Source organism: Paramisgurnus dabryanus, chromosome 6, assembly GCF_030506205.2.
Source record: "Paramisgurnus dabryanus chromosome 6, PD_genome_1.1, whole genome shotgun sequence".
NCBI lineage: Eukaryota > Metazoa > Chordata > Actinopteri > Cypriniformes > Cobitidae > Paramisgurnus > Paramisgurnus dabryanus.
In genome coordinates, this window is record NC_133342.1 from 18841617 (window position 1) to 18864379 (window position 22763).

Sequence of the window (22763 nt, forward strand, 5' to 3'; positions counted from 1 at the left end):
TCAATTTCTCATTAATGCAATTATCTAATCAACCAATCATATGGCAGTTGCTTCAATGCATTTAGGGGTGTGGTCCTGGTCAAGAAAATCTCCTGAACTCCAAACTGAATGTCAGAATGGGAAAGAAAGGTGATTTAAGCCATTTTGAGTGTGGCATGGTTGTTGGTGTCAGATGTGCCAGTCTGAGTATTTCATAATCTGCTCAGTTACTGGGATTGTCACGCACAACCATTTCTAGGGTTTACAAAGAATGGTGTGAAAAGGGAAAAACATCCAGAATGCGGCAGTCCTGTGAGCGAAAATGCCTTGTTGATGCTAGAGGTCAGAGTAGAATGGGCCGACTGATTCAAGCTGATAGAAGAGCAACTTTGACTGAAATAACCACTCGTTACAACCGCGGTATGTAGCAAAGCCACAGGCGGATGGGCTACAAGCACAAGCTCACCAAAATTGGACAGTTGAAGACTGGAAAAATGTTGCCTGGTCTGATGAGTCTCGATTTCTATTGAGACATTCAGATGGCAGAGTTAGAATTTGGCGTAAACCTGAGCATTGTTTCTGACCATGTCCATCTCTTTATGACCACCATGTACCCATCCTCTGATGGCTACTTCCAGCATGATAATGCACCATGTCAAAGCTTGAATCATTTTAAATTGGTTTCTTGAACATGACAATGAGTTCACTGTACTAAAATGGCCTCCACAGTTACCAGATCTCAACCCAATAAAGCATCTTTAGGATGTGGTGGAACGGGAGCTTCGTGCCCTGGATGTGCCTCCCACAAATGTCCATCAACTGCAAGATGCTATCCTATCAATATGGGCCAACATTTCTAAAGAATGCTTTCAGGACCTTGTTGAAATAATGCCACTTAGAATTAAGGCAGTTCTGAAGGCGAAAGGTGGTCAAACACAGTATTAGTATGGTGTTCCTGATAATCCTTTAGGTGAGTGTATAAGACATTGAATGTAATTTTAAAAGAATGCATTTTTAGCAAAAAGCAACTTACAATTCATGTGCGCTATACAATTATATAGAATAAACACTGCGTAATTGAACCCAAACCTTGTTCCTGAAGCTATGTGCTACTTGTTGACCCACAGGACAACTCACCAAACCAAAAAACCTTACTTTATAAAAGTTACCAAATGCCACAGTAAAAAATTCCATCAATCATAATCTGCTGTTAAACAATTATTTCTGTGCATTGTTATCTGACTGAATTTTAATGGCTGGTCAAATGCAATTCATTTCTTTAGCTTGTATGCCTACTCATTTCTATTACTATTTATTCAGTTTATGCAGATGTCATTTAAACACAAGAAACAATTGCAAAAATGCGTCTTTTTGTGAGAAAAGAAGTCTGTGGCATGGATTAAAATATGGCAATATGTGTTAAACAGACCTAAGTGTACTACACTCTGACTGCTTTAAGTATAATTAAAATGAACAAAATATCTACTTGAAAGCAGACCTTCATGTAACTGTCAGTAACATTTTCCATCTGATTGGTTTTCTGTGCTCTATAATATAAACAGCTTTCGGTGAGGGAAGTTTTGTGATTTTAAAAGAGCTCAATTATTTGGAGGTTAAGACAGGCTGCTCGGCAACTAAAAGACCTTTCACTGAAGCATGACTTTTGTGACAACGTAACCTTGACAAAGGTATTCAGCACTGCATTACCACCCAGACCTTTCCTGACCTTATGTTTGTGCATACAATACATAACATTCATATGCACCAAAACATTTTAATTGATCATCCCGACCCATTTCATCTATTCAATACAGCAATTAAAAAGAAAGATGTGCAGCGAATCATTTTAGACTAATAAATTCAATTAAGTTTTCTGGTCCATCTTTAATATTCTGTTCCATTGTCAGAAGGGAAACAAGCAAACCCTTGGACTAATTGTAGCTATAAATCACCTGAGCACTTGAAACTGCATAAACTTGGCAGTTATGAGTCAAAGCCTCATCTGTGTGTGTAAAAGCCTCTCCAATGACCTTGAATATGAGAGCAAAGACTTGGCAAACTCTACTTAAACATTTGGGCACCAGATTCTTTCATCATCCACAAATCCTTAACAACATCTTGAGGCACAATATCCTAAACTATTGCTAACACCCTCATAAATATGTATGCTATTAACTCATCAGTAGTACTGTGTAATAAATAAGGTTTTTTTCTGTACTTGCTTTGAAACATTTCCAACTACCTCTTAGCATTTTACAAAAGACTGAGTGTGTTAATTAATTTCTAAATTAATTTGTCTCTTAGGTGAATAACTCACAACCTGACTAACATACAAAGCAAAAAATAAATGTATATGTGTTAATATGTTTGCTTGTAAATGGGTTTTTTCTGCTTCCTTACCTCAATGACTGGACACCTAATCACCTAACAGGTGTTGAAAACATGTAAATGAAGGCAATCGGGTATTTTTGGCCTCTGAATTCAAAATAATTTCTCCAGCTTAGTTTCATTAATGATCTTTTTGAACTGGTGAGGTACTTGAGGTAATATTTTTGATAGCACATTGAGCTTTTACATTAAAATATCAAAGGAAATGTTATTTCTTTTGACATGAAGCCTTTATCTCATTCCCTGCCAGCCTTTTTTTTTAAAGCTGCCCTCCAGCATTTTTGTGATTTTCACAAAAGTTTCACAAAATGCCTTACAGGAAAATTTCCTTCTAAAAATACATAAACATAAATATATGAAATGAAAGAACAGGCCCTCTGCTTTCAAACAAACAACAAACAAACAAAATGAGGAAAAAAACATTTCATCCCATCTTTTTTTCTCTGTTTATAAACTTTAATATTGGGTATTTTATATTGGGTATAAACTTTTTTCTGGGTATTTTTCTTCAAAAGCTGAAATAATTCTATTTTTGTTAATTAATTTTTTTAAAGATTATATTCAGAATGATTATCAAAACATACACAGAGTGTAAAATTAATAAATACATTTTTGCTTCAGTTTTTTTATAAATTGGGTAAGTCGCGGTAAATCGCGGTATTACAGATAACCATAAAAACTCATCAGGAACACATTTTTCATGCAAATGTTTTCTCTTAATTGACGAGATAACTTGTAAAAGGTAGGGAATGAGTTAAAAACAAACAGAAGTCAGAAAAGTCAAATGTTGATTTCTCAGGATGCAGAATAATAAGAAGTATTGCATTGCTACGTAAAACAAGCTTATTTAAAGATGACAAAAAAATAAACATTGGTGCATAATAGAATAAAAGTTTATACATTATTCATACTTTTACACTTTTATGTATTGTACATGGTAAAATACACACTGCCTGTACTTGTACATCTTTTCAAATATACTGCTCAAAACCTTTACATGTGGTATTTGCGTTTTGGTCGTTCAGTTCATTAGTGGACAATGCTAAACACAGGTAGGGGTTCACTGGGACAAAAACTAAAGCGGGGTTAGTTGTAACTAGGGGTGGGCCGATCAAATACTTTGGATCGGATATCGGGTCGATCCGGACCTTTTTTGCTGGATTGGATATCGGAATAACAGGGCCGATCCAAATTCGATACTGTGCGTTACTCGTTGTTGTTACTATCATGCTATAGAAAAGTCAGACTATTATAACCATAAGCACCATAAACATTTTTACACACTATATTCAAAGTCTTCCTAATATATTCAACAGCTTTATGTGAAAAACAATTGCATATATGAAGATATTTAAGGTCACAAAAACTGGATCGGGATCGGTATAGGTCAATACTCAGAATTTAGAAATCGGATCGGTAATCTAAAAAGTGGATCGGCCCACCCCTAGTTGTAACACAGATGGTTTACATTGTTGCACAAGGTTGAGCGTTTTGTTTTTCCAGTATTTTTTTCACGCTGCCAAAAGATGATCTCCCGCAAATTATTGTAAATGTATAATGTTTTTCCAGAGAGTTATTGATGAACGAGTGTTTTTGTGGCATGTAAGTAAATTTTTTCATCATATGGTTTTTTCGGTTTCTAAGTTGGATGTGTAAGATACCAAATCCAATGCTATGCCATATTAATCAGTGTCTCGTTGACTAAAACATATCCTCGTTTTGAAATATGTCTGCAGCTCTTAGCAACTTTTTTGGTGGGCTTAAAAATATTTTGACCCAGCGGGGTTAATTGTAACGCTGTGTTACAACTAACCCCTCAGCACTTACCATATGAAAACCGCTAACGTTAGCGTAATTCTTGCCGTCGTTTTAAATAGGCTACACACGAATGATTGCTGGCTGCCAACAAAATAAATGTTCCTGTCTTATCAAAAATCGTGTCAAATATATTTTTGTTCATATCTTTATTATTGATTGAATAAGGTCACGTCAAAGATTAAAATCATAATGAAATGAATGGCTAAAATCAGACTTTGATGCTCATTATCTCAGATATCTACAGATTTTTGAAACTGTAGTATGGTTATTACAGACTGGGTCACATATAAAAATATTTTGTCATAATTGTGCTGCTTTTTCTTACATATTTAGACATTTGTATCTATAGTATTTATAATTGAACTATTGTTAGAAAAGGGCTGAATGAATGAATACAGCGTGGATACTAGTCTATTATAGACAGATATATAAACAATACCCATTTCAAGTAGATATAAGGTAAATATTATTGAAATATTTGCCAAACTTAATTTTTAGCAAGTGTTACAACTAACCCCCTGCCTGTTACAATTAACCCCATCTATTTGGTAAGTTGTAACGTTTGCACTCCTGTCACGTTTGGTGTAATTGTTTAAGAATGGTAAGTACTAGAAACAAACTTCAAATGTTCATTTGTAGCAGAGATGTGTGTGTTGCTTGTGTAAAAATAAAATTAATCAAACTCAAATATTTTTTTGAACGATTGAGCCAAAACCAAAAAGCATTAGGTTGTGCCCCGCTCTCCCCTATAAACAGGGTTTTGAGCTTGTCCACTTTTGATCACATTCAGAGGTAGTCGAAAACGCATTCAACTAAATTACTAAATTGTTTGAACAGCCACAAAAGACAGCCTTCTCTCCGCCTACTGATCTAGTGTGTGATTTACCAAGCACAACGTTTTTACTACGGCCCTGACATCTAGCATGTTGCTGCCTCTTTCATTTTTATTTTATTTTGCAAGCGTGTTAATATTGCTTTTTCGTCTATTGCTCTGAAGAAAACATCTAAAAAAAAAACTTACATGTATATCTACAAAACGTTGTGCAGCATGTTTACTAACAACAAAAGCAGCGGTACTCTGACATCATATATAATGTAATTGTTGCATTTCAACTTAAACCCATAATTTCTCCTGCTCGCGTTTTTAATAGGGCTGTCAAAATGAATGCGTTAATTACGCGTTAACGCAAATTCATTTTAACGCGTGGTTAACACAACACGCAATTTCTAGCCCCACAGCTGGATGAATTGAGACGGAGCAAGTGACCTGCGGAGCAAGTGACCTGCGCTGAAAACCTGAGTCGGAGGTTTTCATAAAAATAAGGACATTTAAGCTCTCGTCTAGCAAATCCAATGCTCTAAATGGTCATTAAACATCTAAAATTATCTTTGTCTGTACGTTTCCTGAGAGGAGTACCATCCCAAATCCATAATCTAAAGCAAAGATGCGTCTTCATTCACTTTTTGGTTTCGTTTTTAAAGAATGCAGAATTGATAGAAAATAGACTGCAGGACTTGCTTGATGTTAAAATAATTATTAAGAGAGAGAAAGTTTGGGACCTGAATCATAATAAAAGAGTTATTAAGAGTGACATGACTCAAAAGCAATCTTCCTGATGCTGACGTCTGAAGCGCATGCGTGTGCGCGCAACAACGATATTTATAGACATCTACACAAAATTACAGTTTTAAAAATATCTGTTTTGACAAGAATTCACGCAGGTATGGTATGACCTATAATCTGTTATATCTGAAGCGAATTTTTGGTTAACTGTTGAGGAAAAGTATCTGTTGTGTAACATTATATTAACCCTTGCATTAGCCTAGTATCTTAAAGCAATCTGTCTCAATGCCAAAATTAAACAATAAAAGAAAACATAACATATATTGATATTGTATCCATAGATCATTCCCATGAATAATTAGGACAGAAGCGGCTGAAAGTGGACAAAATAGGTGGATTAAAACCCCAGGAATGCTCTATCTCACCCACGTGTCATCAGATTGACCAAAATGCATCTTAATACCAAGTGTGGGCCTCAGTAATGGCATTCGGATTGAGTTGCATAAGTGTCCTCAAGTCTCACCTCCTGTTTGGGGATGCTGAGGTATCCGTGGTGGGGTTTGAAGGCTTTGTGTGGCACCCGGGAAAACATCCAGTTTCTGCTGAAGCTCTGGCCAAACACAGGCTGTAGCAGGAAATACGGCTTCTCCGAGTAATTCATCACCACCAGAAACAGACACAGCAGCACAATCACACTGCTCACTATTACTGACTTCCTCTGTCAAAAGGGACAAAAAGTTTGATTACTGCACTACTCACAGCTACATTTACATTTATTTACAGCTGAGCAGCCCAGATGCAAAAGCCACTAAATGCCACCTCCTTTAAAAATTTGAAAATGATATTGAGCGAAAGCTCTCAGCTTATAATATACGTTTATCAAACACTTTTCTAAATCGGCTTAATCCCGGGCTCAGGCCATTCAGAAATACTACCTTGTTGGCAAAATCCATTAAGAATCTGATAAATAAGAATCTGATATTGTAAATGCCATTTACAAAAACATGTCAGATGCACTAAAAGGGTTTTGCATATCTGAGCTCTTCAGTTATATACATTTAATATGCACTTTTATCCTAAGTGACTGACAGTGCATTCAATATATATGTGACCAATTATATATGGAGCCAAATATTGGTTTGTCTGCGATATGTTTTGTAAGGAGACAAATTCATGAAACAACAGGGTTGTGGGACACAATTTTATAGGTTATTTTATATGTTATTTGTTCTTTAAAATAATTAATAATTTTTTACTATGTAAAAATTATGAGATATTGTCGAAAAGATCAAGACAAAGAAGAACTAAATGTGTTTTTCAACCCAGCATTGGGTAAAAAATGTGGGTTTTAACCCCTTGGTTGTAATGCTGGTGCTGGATTGTTTTTATACCCAAAATGCTGGGTTGTTTCAACACATTGTTGGGTCAATTTAACAATTTAATGTAACCAAACGTCTGGGTTTGTATATTTTTGACCCAACCATAGGTTAAAAATTACTCAGCATTTTCTTCTCATGCCAGTAAATGTTAAGTTAGACAATATAACCGTGTATTTAACATATCTACAAGTTCACACAAAAAAGTACTTTGTGTCCGTTATGCTTTAAAATACAATTTGTATCCTATTTGTAAGTGCCAATAACATAAAACCACACACTGTACATCAATAACAATTGATTCAAAACAGAACCAAACTAGTTATATCATAATAACATAAGAAATAGTATTTTCTCAGCACTTGTCTTAATGATCTAAGCAGTCAAAGAGCCCTTCAACATCACAGCAGAGCGCAAGTCATTGTACTGCTCTCACAGCATATTAAATCTGACAGACACCAAGACTCTTTGCTCTGTTCAGCACTGAACTGATCGCAGAGGACAATTCAGGCCAATGAATAGTTCATTTTTTCCATTAAAATTGAATCTTCTCCTTTTTCACATTTATCAGGTATGACACATTTCCCATTGAGTTTTCAAAAACGCTTTAAAAATTGGACTTTGCTACATTATTTTCACAATGAGAGATAGGAGAACTGTCAAAGCTCTGTATAATGATGTCTCCACAGACATAATACATATGGTTTTTCATAAAATATTTGAAATGATAGGAAAAAGACTCAATACATGTCCATTTTGATTAAAGACTCAATTTGTTTGAATTAGACTGAGACAGTTCATGGACAAGAACTTTTAAAGTTATAGACATTATTTTTTAGAGATAAAAGCTTACGTAACTTAGTCTAAGCGCTAAATATTAGCATGCTTAACAACATAACTTTTAAAAATCCCATGAAGTGAAAATCACATGTTAATGTAACTCTACTAGCGTTAAAGGGGACATTTCGCAATACTTTTTTAAGATGTGTATGTGAAGTTCTAGCTCAAAATACCATATAGATAAATTATAATAACATGTTAAAATTGCCACTTTGTAAGTGTAAGCAAAAGTGTGCCGTTTTTGTGTGTGTCCTTTTAAATGCAAATGAGCTGATCTCTACACTAAATGGCAGTGCCGTGGTTGGATAGTGCAGATTAAGGGGCGGTATTATCCCCTTCTGACATCACAAGGGGAGCCAAATTTCAATTACCTGTTTTTTTTCAAATGGTTGTAGTGAATGGTTTACCAAAACAAAGTTACTGGGTTGATCTTTTTCACATTTTCTAGGTTAATAAAAGCACTGGGGACCACATTATAGCACTTAAAAAAGTCAGATTTTCATGATGTCCCCTTTAAGTTAGATCTCGGGTCTCAATTCTGGGATTTATGATATTTCTAGGTTACTATAATCGAACAAACATCCTTGTTGTGACACAATGTAAATGCACCTTTTTGTCCAATGAAATGCTTTCTAGAAATAAGGCGTTTTCTCTAATATCACCTGCCACAACAACAGTATACAATTCAGCAAATCATGCTTTTTAGAGCTGTAAATTATTTTAAAAAGCTATCAACCTACAATTTCAATAGAAAATACATCAACACAAGAGAGAAAATTGTGTTCTTCAAATTAGTGTTTTTATTTTAGCACTAAAACCTGAATCAGATTATTCGAGTCCCAAATGCTTGTAAAAGCCTCATGTCTGAGAGCACACTTCCTGTGTACAGCAATTTAACACATTACAGATGCATCTCAGTGTAATTCAGAAGTATAAAAGCCAAAGTCCCCCTTTTTCACTGGTAAGATGTGAATGTCTATGTTCTTTGATGTAGTTTGATGACCCGAAATTTGCCATCTATAATGGAATCGTGTCTGGAATAATAAGGGCCTGTCAGCGGATCTGTCTTAACCAGTGAGCCTCAAATCTGGGACATCAAACATCTCAGAGAAGAGGTTTGGGTTTACATTTCACAGAGATCAAACATGAGAAGTTCATGCCACAAAATGACCAATTTAAGCTCAAATTTGATTTCAACGATTACCGCAATGTTGCATCATTATTTTAGGAATGGTGTGGTGTCACATAAAATGTTTTCACTGAAATGAACAGTAATTAAAGTATTTACATTTATGATTCCGTCTTTTTTACTTAAAATGTCGTTTTTGTATGCTACAATGTCTGAGAAATCCTGTTTTAAAACATTTTCCATAATCTCTGTTATATCTCTTTAAAACAAAGCCTTTTCTAAAAGACTGCAATAGACTTCAATTTGATTAACTTTTGACAGGCATCCAAGTATCTGAGTTATATAGCAACTCATATGAGACTTCAATTAAACCCTAAAGCTCTTCAGTACCCAACCAAAAAAGAGAATAGAGAAAAAATATCCATCTGCTTGACCGTTCGCCTCATTGGTTCACATGGCAAAGGGGAATAACAAGAAAATGTCTTTCCACCTTGATTTCCTTCTGTGGTCACAAATCTTAGCAAAGTGATGTCACATTTGGGGCTGAGGTAAAGTCAGGGGAGAGCGAAAAAAAAGTCTATTAGCGACAACATATGAGTCATCTCATCATTGTACTATCCATCAGGATAATCATTGCACAGGCCTTGTGTTCTGCACAATTTCACCCATTTCAGTGGAAAGAAATTATTCAGATGCAGTGTGAAATAAGAGAGAGAGAGAGAGAGAGAGAGAGAGAGAGAGAGAGAGAGAGAGAGAGAGAGAGAGAGAGATACAAAGAGAGAGAAAAAAGAGAGAGAGAAAGAGACAACAGCGCCATCATGGGACTAATACAATATCTCAATATTAAAGTGGATCTTTGCAGTTTGATTATGGACAGTCACTGAAAAAAATAATTCATTAAATTTACTCAATTTTTAAAGGTAAGTGATTGCAATCAATTTATTTAAGCTATTTAAAAAAAATAAAAAAAACCTTTGTTTAAATGTAGCTTAAATAAATTTATTGCAACAACTTACAGTACCTTAAAAAAACTGAGTACCAATTTAAAAACAACAGCAGTACCAACAGAAAATACTGCATATATCAGGGCTCCAGACTACGACCAAATGATTGCATTTTTTTGAACAATTTTTGAGAAGTGCAACATTTTACACAAATTTGGAATTTCTTCTAGTTGTTATTTTATGTTTAAAGAGTAGATTGGGAGCCCACCAGTGTGTAGGCCTATGTGTATGAGAGGGGGGGTCCGAAAGTGATTAATCAACTGCGTGGTTCATACCCCTCTAAAATGAAAATAAAACTGCACATTGTTATTTCTGTGAATTAAGTCTATTTATTACCAAAGTATTTGTTAGTAATACAGTTAAGCCTGATTTATGGTCCCGCATAGGATCTATGCCATAGCTACGCCATAGGCTATTCGTAGGCTGTGCTTAGCCAGACGTGCACCTCTGCAAAAATTTAACAGCGTTCCTTTTCTATGCGTACCGCAAACGTTGTGATTGGACCGCAAATGCTGAAGTTCGCATTTCCTCATAAGAATTTCCGTTTACGAAGGAAAAACAAAGATGGGCTAAGTTGGGGAGTGATATTTAACTCAAGCTGCAACAATAGTCGCTGTCCATTTACCTCCATCACAGTTGGGCTTCTCAAATAACATTAATAACAAGCTCCTGCTTCTTCTTTTGTGGGTTTACCGGCCACACTGTTTCTTCTTCGGGTGTTGCACTGTACTGTGGTTAACATGCGTGGATACTGTCTACTAGTGGCCTGCATGTGTAATTTCAGAAGTATAAATGAAAACTGATGAGTAGCCTACATCATAGAGGCTACGGCATAGGTCATACGCGGAAATATAATGTGCCTTTTATTTAGGAGAAAAATGTGAACATGTGACCCTACATTTTATGCTTGCACTCCTAAAATTTTCAATCAGGGCTGTAACGATATATCGAGCAAATGCGCATTTTCTCAATGAATTAATTGAAATGAATTACGGTGAAATGCCGCCACATACAAAAGCCAGAGGGCGCTCTCGTGCAGAAACTCCGATTGTGCCGCAGAAGAAGTAGCATTACAAACCCTATTCCAGGAAATGTCTAGAAGAATATTTATATCGCCGCTCTACAGATTGTTTCAGGACTTTTCATGATAAAGAATATTTTGAATAATTGTGTTTAACAAGTGTTGCTTTTTTAAATGCACGTTATAAACGACTCCGACTCATAATGATTTTAGATTGATAAGGACTAAGTACATAGCACACGCACAAGCTGCGCATGAAACACAGAACCACATCGGAATTATTATTATTATTATAATTTAATTATTATCATTATTATTATAGAATCGCAGCCTTGCGATACAGAATCGATTTTAGACAGGTCTTTTTAATGGGACACACGATATATCGTTACAGGCCTAATCAGGGGTTACAGTGCTTTTGGTAAAAAAAAAGTTAGTCTGAATCCCTACATATGTCGATTTGTAGTGGTAAACTAGATTATTATTTCTTCTGAAGCAAATGTGAGCAATGCTTTTGTGGTTGCTGAGTTGTTGCAATTCGGTTGCTATAGGGTGTTTTTTGTGTTACTTGCTACGTGGATGCTTTAAATGGTTTGGGTGGTTGCTACTGTTGGACATGGCTCTTCATTAAAAGATCTTGATTTTAAGGTGACACAAATTCCTTAAATTAAAATTCCTCACAAATTAAAAATAAAGCAACATGACTATGTAGAAGTACAGTGTCATTAATCATTGCAAAATATAATATGACAAAACACAATAGATAAAGATGGCAGAAATTCAGTGTGGCTCTTTAACAGATATTCAGACAATTTCATTTAATAAAGTTAAAATAGCTTAACGGATTCAGGAAGCACAGTATTATCAAATAAAACCATTAAGCACATAATAGGGTTTTTATAGGTTTGTATCATTAAAGGATCATGAAAACCCGAAACCAGAAGATGAATGAATATAATGATCAGAAAATGAATGCGTGGTGACAATCACTGTATTTTGCTCCAGTTAAATTTACAGGATGCCTTGTGCTGACCTATACGCACAGTACTACTGTATACGCTGCGCAAATCCAGTCGAAAGATCTCTAATCTCTACCTAAGTGTGAAAAGACACCATAAAATTCAAGGTTCCTCTGCACTGGACATTCAGTAGAATAAATTCTATTTCTTTTTATGGAGCATCTTTACTACTGCCCCCTGACAGATGGTTTTACAGTGCTGGAGATTGCGGATGACACTGTGGCTAACAAAACTTTCTCTGTGAAACATCTCGTGGGCTATTTCTAGAGCCATATCCAGACTCATTTCACCAAGTATTGATCTTCACAGACTGAGTGCTAGGCATCACAGCAATCACATATACTGACAAGAATCATCCTGTCAGACTGGTAAGTATATGTGCTTGTGTGAAGGAGAGAAAGAAAAAAAGAGAAACAGACAGAAATTTTATTTTACCCAGATATAAATTAGTAAACACGTCTGCTAAATGTATGCATTTCTGATGAAAACATTTTTATGTCTATTGTCAAGATAACACATATATTTCAACGTTTATGTACATGCAAATATTGCTATACTGACTTTGACAAACAAATAAGCTAATTAAATTAAAAAAGCATGGGTTTAAAATGTTGACACATGATATCTAGACAACAAATTTACGGAGAGCTCGCAAGCTACACACAGAGTCTATTTTCAGATCTCTTCACATCAATAACAAGCTTGGAAATTACATTTGCAATGCAAAGATGCTTTGATGACCAACTGTTTCCACGGCAATGGTAGATTGAGCCATTAAAATCCCATTTCAATTAATAAAGGGTTCCAGAAATATTACCGAGCTATTTGCCTCTCCTCCCATCTTCAGCTTCTGAAAAAAATATGATTAGTTTTTAAAAGAAATTAGATAAAAAAATATTCCATTTGAAGCGTTTAGTCATGATTATGCCACGCAACGCTGCATCTAAGAAATCCGAGCCTTTGATGAATTGCTTTGAATTTTCTGTGAATGAGTGATGCGTTGAATATGATGGATCTGTCAGGTTCATAATGAGAACTTTGTCACACCTTTGGAGCGTTTGTCAGGTTGAGTTAAAGGTGAAAAATGGGCCCTGAGATCTTCAAGCATCTCATTTATAAAGCACATTTTTCCCACAGGTTCTTCAAATATTGGTAATATTCTCTCAGCGCCACAGGCATCTGCACTGGGGCTTTACATATCGACTTTGGTTTGTCTATAAGTTGGCCAGCAAAATCCAATAGAAACCAAGTGAAAGGTTCTTAAATGGCTTATTGTCATGGTGGGTGGTTCGTGGCTGTTATGTCAATCTAAATGCAGACCCATAGGGTAACCATATGTCGTCTTTATCCCGGACATGTCCTTAACAATGCAATTGGCCGTGATTTCTAAATCGCCCAAAATGTCTGGGATTCGGCTTTTGCAATCTACAGTCAACATTCATTGTGTGTGTTTTTTTTCATTCCTATTCCTTTCTCTTTAGCTTACGCCTTCTCGCACGACACGTTCAGTCATGTACGCAAACAATGGTCAAACTGCATCTAAATCTATTGTCAACACCACGGCATATGAAAATGGTGGTGGGTTTCGACTTCGCCCTATCTTTTAGTCCCCGTTATTTAGTAGGGCTGTGTATTGGCAAGGGCCTCACGATACAATGCATGGGCCGCGATGCGATGTATCCCGATAAGATAGAATACATTGCATGTTGCGGTACATTACAATACTTTGCTGAATTTAAAAAAAAATTACATTTAGCAAAGTACCTCGGCTTTGAAAGCTGCAGGTGTTTTTAAATTGACAGACAACTGGACAGTGACAACTACAGCAGCGGTGGAAGAGGTTGTTTGAGGCACACAGAGGGATTTAATGTTTTTTTTTTTTTTAATTATCGATAGTAGAGATAGAAATATTGATACACTATCGGGGGGAAATGTATCACAATAGTTAGCTGTATCTGTATTTTTGCGCAGCCCTATTATTTAGTGCCTTTTTCAAGTTCATCAGATTCGTGCGAACGTCAAAGTACAAGGTTTGTTGTGAATTAACTGATATATGACTGTGTAGCACTTTAATAGGACGTTTACATAATGTACTCTTTAAACACCATATCATGTTTGGTCATATGATATTACTGTGATATTACTTATTTATACCACGGTTCTGTTGAATGCTATATTCTAATTGGCTGAGAAATGTTCCATGGGTATGCATTAATTTCTGATAAACGCACACCTAACTTGTCAAATGTCTTAAAAATAGGCACCAGAGCAATGTTTGTGTTAACCGTGGTATAAGAGGAATAATTGACTCCGGTCCTTTGAATTATTTGAAAATAATGCACATCCGCGGTGTAACGGCACTCCACTTTGCGTCGTGCCGCATTGCACCTTGGGTGTGCATTATTTTCTTATAATTCAATGGTCCGTCGTCAGTTATTCCTTACATAATTATATGTTTATTTAAATAAAAAAATGTAATTGAAAACATATTGTGGATGGAGCATTAGATGAAAATGCAGTCATGCAAAAATATATTTAATTCCTTTTTATGTTATTTTAGTGAATCACAGCCCCCACATAGTTCAGTCCATTGTTTTTCATATTTCCAATAAAGTTTGTGTATAATTGTACAGTGGAGAAGAAATCGAGTAGTCTCGTACTCAGGTCAGTCATTATAAAAATGTTATACCCATCTTTTAATGCAGTGGAATACTGCAATACGGTTATAAAATCCAATCATAGTATTCAAACTATTTCTTATAGACGGTTTCATCGGAAGCACGTGCGCTGACGCGATACACGTCTGGATTCGAACTTTACTTCCGGTTTCGTGTTTTTATTGGTCTGACTAGTTGCTAACTGATCTCTTGAACAAATGCCTGGTCGAAAATAACAAATGTTTTTGTTTCCTAGGTAATCTATGTGTTGTTGTTTTTTTTTGCTTGTTATATAAATAAACTACGTTTGAAGAACTTTGTTGTTATTTATTCTTAGTGGAGTTTACCGGAAGTTATGTGCGGACCACGACATCCACTTGTTTATGCTGAAACCGTCTCTACCCTCATTGGGGGCGGAGCCACCCTAAAATTAAAAGGCTAGGATTGTCCCTGGTAAATTAACTGACTATTTTGTGAGACCAGGTAAAACAGCAGCTGAAGATCCATCTGCTTCCTGCCCCATCGTCCTCTTTTGTTGAAAACTAAAATATGGTCTACCTAACTAAGATCACTTGCTTCCCATGGCTCAAAAGGTGCTTTGGAACAGAAAAAGGCTCTTTAAAAAAGTAAGGAGAATTTTTTAATTGCTGCAAAAACGTTTTGACACTGTGGATGTGTGTACTGCAGTTTATGTCCTATTGCTGTACTAATAGTAACCAGCAGAGGGATCTCTTATTCTCTCTAGCCAGAAAACACAAGCAGTGTTCAGAGAGACACCGGTGTACTTGACAAGCCTCGTGGAAATCAGCATTTTTATTCCAATTGATAAAACAGACAAGAATGTAGAAGCACTAAATATTTATTCAAAAACTCATTTTAGGAGCATCAAGAAGGGCTATTTTACCTCTATTTTACCACTCTAAATGTATTTCTTTTTCTACAGTATGGTAATTTTTCACTTTAATTTAGTTTGTCCACTAAGTGAATATCATGACTAAATGTAATTTCCACTACATCTTATATTACGTATTCTGTTTTATTACCCTCTGAAGCAGAAATTATATTGATGAATATTACATTTTACACACTGAAAAAGTTTTAATACTGTATGTTATGCACTCTTTGGTACCAATTTGTAACTCTGAGGTACTGATACAAACTCTTTAGGTGCAAATGTGCATTTTTAAAAGGGTGCTGCCCCAGTGACAGCTGGGGACCATTTTTTGACAGCGTAGTTTAAAATAATATGATTTATGATGTATATCCATATTTTAGATTAAAAATCTGGAAAAAAGTCTGTAACAAGGGTATACACAAAGTGCATTTTAAAGTATAACCAAAAATATATGACAAGCAAAAAAGAAAAAGTTGTTTCTTGTTCAAATAACATAAATGTTATTATGTTTACAATGATAGTCTCGAATTGTGTTGTAATGTTTCTTTGATACTGTTTATATAAAAACATTTCAACCAAATTGTATATATTGCATCTATTGCAATATTTATATTGTATTGCATAACATCATAAATCAAACTATTCTAGCATTCAAAGAAAATGAGCTGAGTTTATCTAAATTGTTTGTACACACTGAACCCGGTGTGATATCAATGACATTTATGATATTGTTAAAGTAATGTTCAAAAATAGACAAAAAATATTTACTGCAAGGTTGGAGGTTAACTTATATCCCACCAAGAGATTTTGCATTAATAATAACTTTGTACAGTTTTTAAAAAAAGGTACAAGAAGAAACAAAAGTTGTCACTGTGGCAGTACCTTTTTTAAAAGTACACTTTGTATCTAAAATGTGCATATTGGTACCTCAAAGGAACATATTGGTACCAGGCACATACTGGCACCTCAATGGTACCTATCTGGTACATATTAAGACCTTTTTAAAAGATACCATCCCAGTAACAACTTTTTTAGGACCTTTTATTCTGAGAGGATCTAACCTACACAATGTGCATTACAATACAATGAAAATTGAAATTTTGCATGCTAGTTAGCTTAAGATCTATGTACTGTGCCCTCCAAGGACAAATCAGCTGTCTGTCTATGTGGACGATTAATCGGAGCACTGAACTTATTTTTTACACCATGCACTTAAAACAATTGAGCTCCATTATTCCTGATGAGGGTCACATACTAAAAGGTTGTCATTCACTGATGCACTTCTTTGCCATCATTTTTTGGAGTGACCTGAAACAAAGCCCAGCCAGCTCACTTGCTGCCTTGTGAAAAAATTGTGCCATTTTTAGATCTGGGACACTGTGTACTTGTGGTAGATACCCAGCATTGACCATCTGGTTTAGGAAATAGCTAGTCTCTCACATATAAATACCAAGCCAAAACTGGCAATATGTTTTCTGCAATGACCTCAGCAACAAATGCTTTTATCGTACAATAAGTTCTGATTCCTACAGCTTCCTCCCTATAAGAGAAAGGCAAAACTGTAGGGAACTAGAAGGCTTTTTAGCAACAAACCAGAAAGGATGGCTTCGGTTAGGTTTATTATAGAGGTTAGAAAATTAAGAAAAACATGCTGCATCGAAACCAGTATCCCATACAATGCTAGCACTACATACATCCAATTGTCTAAGCAAGTCCACTCCACACTTGCAGTGTAGACAACCACATGTAACTTTGCCAGCATTAATGAAATCTAACTTTTTTCATGTTATCTTGAAAAGTTAAACAGAAGTATATTTTACATTATTACACGGCTCTCTGGAATGCTTGTTTCTGATTGGTCAGTTGAGACATTTGCAGGTTCGTTCTTTTCAAATAATAACCACTCCAAAGTAATAACGCATAGCCGGTACTACTTGTATGTTTTAAATCCCTCCGCGCCAACAAAGATTACTGTTTGGCGCCATCTTGTGACAAACACTGGACAACCACAATTAAGAATGGAAAAAGTTTGACATTCATTTTAACATGTACGGAAAAAACAAAACATTTAAACAGTGGATAGAAGAACGAACAACGACGAGACAGAGCTTACTAAGACTGAACTTGACAAAATAGAGCATGACAGCTACAAAGCCAACACTCAAAAAAATACAGAATGGGCATTAAAATTTCTCAAAGACTGGCTAAAAGAGAAAAAAATGTAGACAGAGAAGTATGAAGCAGAGGATCTTAATAAGATATTACGATCATTTTATGCATCTGTGCAAAGTTTCGCGGAAGGATAAAAATGTTCATTTAAAACAAATATGCCAATAAAATGTTTCAAATTCATATTCATGTCCAGTTTTTTTCTTATGTGGCAAGTAGCCGTGTAATAAGCGGGATAATGTAGAGGCAGCCGGTAGTTATTGGGTAAATAAGCCCCTTCAGTGTGATACAAGACCCTCCGCTTCGCGTCGGGTCCTGATCACTGTCGGGCTTATTTCCCGATAACTACCGGCTGCCTCTACATTATCCCTTACATAAGAACTTGACATCACACAAAAATGCTAACATTTACATAAAAGCCAGAGCTTTTTCATTTAGCTTTAAAAAAATGCTTATGAAAAAAATGCTTTATTTTGCTCAAAGCAAATGTCAGATTTAAATAAGTCAGACTTATTTAATGTAGAAAGCACTTTTTCTGCTATAAAATATTTGTATATTAACTACGAAATATTTTTTAAAGTCAGTTTCACATGAGCAGGAGTGCAATATTCCTGTATATCAGCATATCAGCAAAATGTATATTATTCAGAAATGTTACTAACTAAAAGTAACGTACTGTCAACTACCAGCCATTAAAGTCTAAGACATGTAGACTGTCTGCTTAATATCTGCAAATACTTTACAGTAAAGAAGATCCCCCAACAGACATTCTACTGACTGTAAGTATCTTTGCAGCTACATGTCAACTTAAAGCTGAAGAAGTCAATTTTTTATGTAATTTTCATCATCTGAAATAGCCTATGTCATGTGATGTACATTACGTACTGTACATGCACCACCGGATGTTTAAAACCCTGCGTAGAATGTTCTGTATGCGCTTGCATTGAACGTCTGTGTACACATTCAAATTAAATAAACTATCATTTGCAAGGCACATACGTTAACGTACACATAAAAAAAACGGATTATAAGCTGTCCCTTTCCCTAACCCTACCTCTAAAGTCCGAAGTATAGTCTGTTTTTTACGTGTACGCGCATTGTCGAACGCACGGGACTATACTTCTAGCTTAACAGTCTGAGTAAAGCAGCTGACCCTTTTTAATTACACAACACCAAAAAATCTTAAGATTGAGTTTTCCAGGTGCTGTGTAACATTTTATAGCTTAAAGTTTAACTATTTTATAGTTTAAGTAACATTTACACCATACTGAAAATGTGTATGAGAAATGCTTTACATTTACATTCTTAAATATGTTTCACAGATTTCACTGTTATATTTAATATACTTTATATGAAACATCTATATCATTATATTACTGCTTAGTAGTTTGTATCACCTGCAAATTAAGGGTCGCATTTGTTAAGGAAATGCATAATCTCTGCATAATCTGCGCATTAAACAAAACAATTGTGAAAGAGTTGAGTAAGAGTAATTTGACTTCAACTGATAAACCATTAATAACTTTATAGCTACAGCACATATTGTGCCATAACATTGGCTATTTGTATCCCAGCACTCTATTGATGAAATCTATATATCACTTCAATTGTCCGCATTAGGCTTGATGGATTTCCATATACAAAGGACATGCTGTTGTCTTTTCTGTACAAAGAGCAGTTCTCATGAATCTTTACACAGCTCTTGTACGTAAGACAATTCATATAAAAATTATTACACTAAATTATCTTTTAACATGACACAGAATGTGATAAAAAAAAGTGTCCATCCATCGGTAATGCAAACATGTTGAGTGCTTGTTCAATCATACCCATGCAAGGACATGGAATAACACTGTTTACAATTTCATATAAATCAAAAATGACACATGGGTTTATGGTCCATAAGCGTCATTAATCTGAACTGTGTATAATTATGGGGGTGGAAACATAAAATAATTGCTGCACAACTGGTGTCATTTAAACCACTGTATAGTATATAATGGGATAATTGCTGATTCAATTGAATAATGAAATCAATTCAATCAATTGCTAATCTTTAAACTGGTGCCTGATGCAAGTTCATGCTGTTAGGAGTACTCAAATTAATTATGAGAAATGTTTATATTTCAATCGTTTAATTATTCTATGTTTTGATATCTGTAGAAATGGGGCTGAAGTGCCTAAAATAAATGATGACATACTGCATAAATTTATACCCCAGAGAGGTAACGTACTGTTAATCTTTTCTAGATTTTCAGTTTAAGCAAACAGGGATCACAACTATAAATCCACAAACAGCCACATAAGCAGATGCCTACAATATCTTTCCTGGCCTTCTCACATTCCTGTTAAGCTACTTACCTACAGCCAAACTGTTACCTTCCAAGCCAGATTATCAGTGGTGAGATGTCATGTCTGGCCTATCTCTCTTTCTATACCTCTAAAACGAGACAAAGTTTGCAATACAAAAGTCAAAATGATATGAAATCAGGTCTGCTGGACGAGTGGATGATACAAACAGCAGACATGGTCTCATTAAAGACGTACTGTTAGGAGAAATGTCTTGTTGGGTAAAGTGTAAAGTACTTGCTAATCCTTCTTACCTTTAACAGTTTAAGCTTGACCTTTTTAAACAGCAAAACCTATGCTTTGATGTTTGAATGTGCCACAATTCAAAACTAGTGCTATAACAATTCACACACAAATGTATGTCAATCACACATGCTGCTATTTATTATTTAGGTATAAGCATAACAGGAGGTATTTTAAAGCTTAAAGGAATATTCCATTTTCAGATAATTTACTCACCACCATGTCATCCAAAATGTTGATGTCTTTCTTTGTTCAGTCGAGAAGAAATTATGTTTTTTGAGGAAAACATTGCAGGATTTTTCTAATTTTAATAGACTTTAATAGAGCCCAACAATTAACACTTAACTCAACACGTAACAGTTTTTTTCAACGGAGTTTCAAAAGACTATAAACGATCCCAAACTAGGCATAAGGGTCTTATCTAGCAAAACAATTGTCATTTTTGACAATAAAAATAACAAATATACACTTTTAAAGCACAACTTCTCGTTTAAATCCGGTCATGATGCGCCAACGTGACCCCACGCAATACGTCATGACGTCAAGAGGTCACAGAGGACGAACGCGAAACTCCGCCCCAGTGTTTACAAGTGTTGAGAACGAGGACCGTTCCTACATTGTTGTATGTCAACTGATACTAATTAATGTCTTTGTGTCAGTTTATTGTTTACAATGGTCCGCAAATGTGCGTTTTATATATGTAACACGTGACCTCCCTACGTCACTACGCATTTACGTTAGGTCGCGCTGGACCGGATTTAGACGAGAAGTTGTGCTTTAAAAGTGTATTTTTTTTAAAAGTGTTGTCAAAAATGACAATCGTTTTGCTAGATAAGACCATTATGCCTCGTTTGGGATCGTTTATAGTCTTTTGAAACTCCGTTGAAAAAAACTGTTACGTGTTGAGTTAAGTGTTAATTGTTGGGCTCTATTAAAGTCCATTAAAATGAGAAAAATCCTGCAATGTTTTCCTCAAAAAACATAATTTCTTCTCGACTGAACAAAGAAAGACATCAACATTTTGGATGACATGGTGGTGAGTAAATTATCTGGATTTTTCTTTTAAGAAAATGGAATATTCCTTTAATGTTTGGAGAATAGAGTCTTAAGGGCACCATTTTCCAATCAAAACAAATAATGTGAACAAATATTTTTGGTGTAACTACAGCGGTGTGCCGCCAAACTAGTATAGTGTCAACATCTTCCAAATACATAAAATAACAAAAGTATTACAATGCAATTTGGACTTTCAACAACCAACACCAAGATAACGCTATATGTTGTGATATACTAAGGGGGCATTGCCATGCGAGATGAGCAACAGCGAAACCAAATTCTCAACATTTACAAAGAGACTTTTGGTCAAATTACACACACTGACCGGCTAAATGTTACATTAGGATCTCAAAACCGTCAAAACCAGAAGTCCAGAAGTAAAGGAATATGTCTTTAAGGATCCCTTTCATCACATATGCACGGTCATACATTTTAGATGAGTAGCAATACATAGTTAATTTGCTTCTCTTCTTTGTTAGCTGATGGCTGTCTGATGACCTATAGAAAAGGGTAATGACAAAGAAAAGGACTGTTTTTATCACACAGTACAGCCAGCTGAGGATATTAATAGCTACACGAGGGCCACAAGAATTCTTTGATTGTACATCTTCAATTTCAAAGAATCACGTACAAGCTTTGGCATTTTAAATTGTTAGTTGTTAAAGCTGTGGCCATGGATTACATGATGTCGCTGACTGATAATACTATATGACTATGATGGACAAACCGTGGACAACCCTTTGCCTGAAAGACACCTATAGCTGTTGCTGTTTTTGTTGCTTTACTGTTTCAATTACTGTGTCTTTAGGCAGCTTTGCATTCACCATGATAAACATTTAAAAAAAATCATATTTCTAATTTCCAAACAGGTTTTCTAGTTGGTTTCTTGTGAATGGTTCCTAAAGGTTCCACAACACAGAATAAACTATAGAGTAACATTAGTTGTTTGGCTTTTAAATACTACATTGTACAGTGTACTGCAAAAGTATTTCTGATCAAAGTTTTGTAAAAATGAAATTAGAAGTAAAGTATGACGCAATGTCGTGATTGATTTGTGTTTTGTAATATTTAAATTTTTGATACAGAAGTTTTTTGAATGCAAAAAAAATCCTATTTAAGCAAGCATGTCTGAATTTCAGTGCACTTAGTTTTGGTTTTAAAGGAAAGCACCATCGTTTTTCAATATTTTACTATGTTCTTACCTCAACTTAGATGAATTAATACATGCCTATCTTTTTTCAATGGGTGCACTTTCA

The 22763-nt window shown here is 35.3% G+C and overlaps 1 protein-coding gene across 4 annotated transcripts in view; it reads right to left on the reverse strand.

Moving 5' to 3' along the window:
• Positions 1–22763, reverse strand: part of st6galnac3 (ST6 (alpha-N-acetyl-neuraminyl-2,3-beta-galactosyl-1,3)-N-acetylgalactosaminide alpha-2,6-sialyltransferase 3) — a 71336-nt gene that overhangs the window by 46332 nt on the left and 2241 nt on the right. For 2 of the 4 annotated variants that reach the window (XM_065269677.1, XM_065269696.1), the window contains exon 2: positions 6273–6467. The exons of 1 other annotated variant lie outside the window; for it this stretch is intronic. In XM_065269677.1, the coding sequence (XP_065125749.1) occupies positions 6273–6467 (195 nt within the window). Of the gene's footprint in view, positions 1–6272; positions 6468–20220; positions 20302–22763 lie in introns of those variants that run through there. One more of the 4 variants, XM_065269686.1, reaches the window with a different exon arrangement.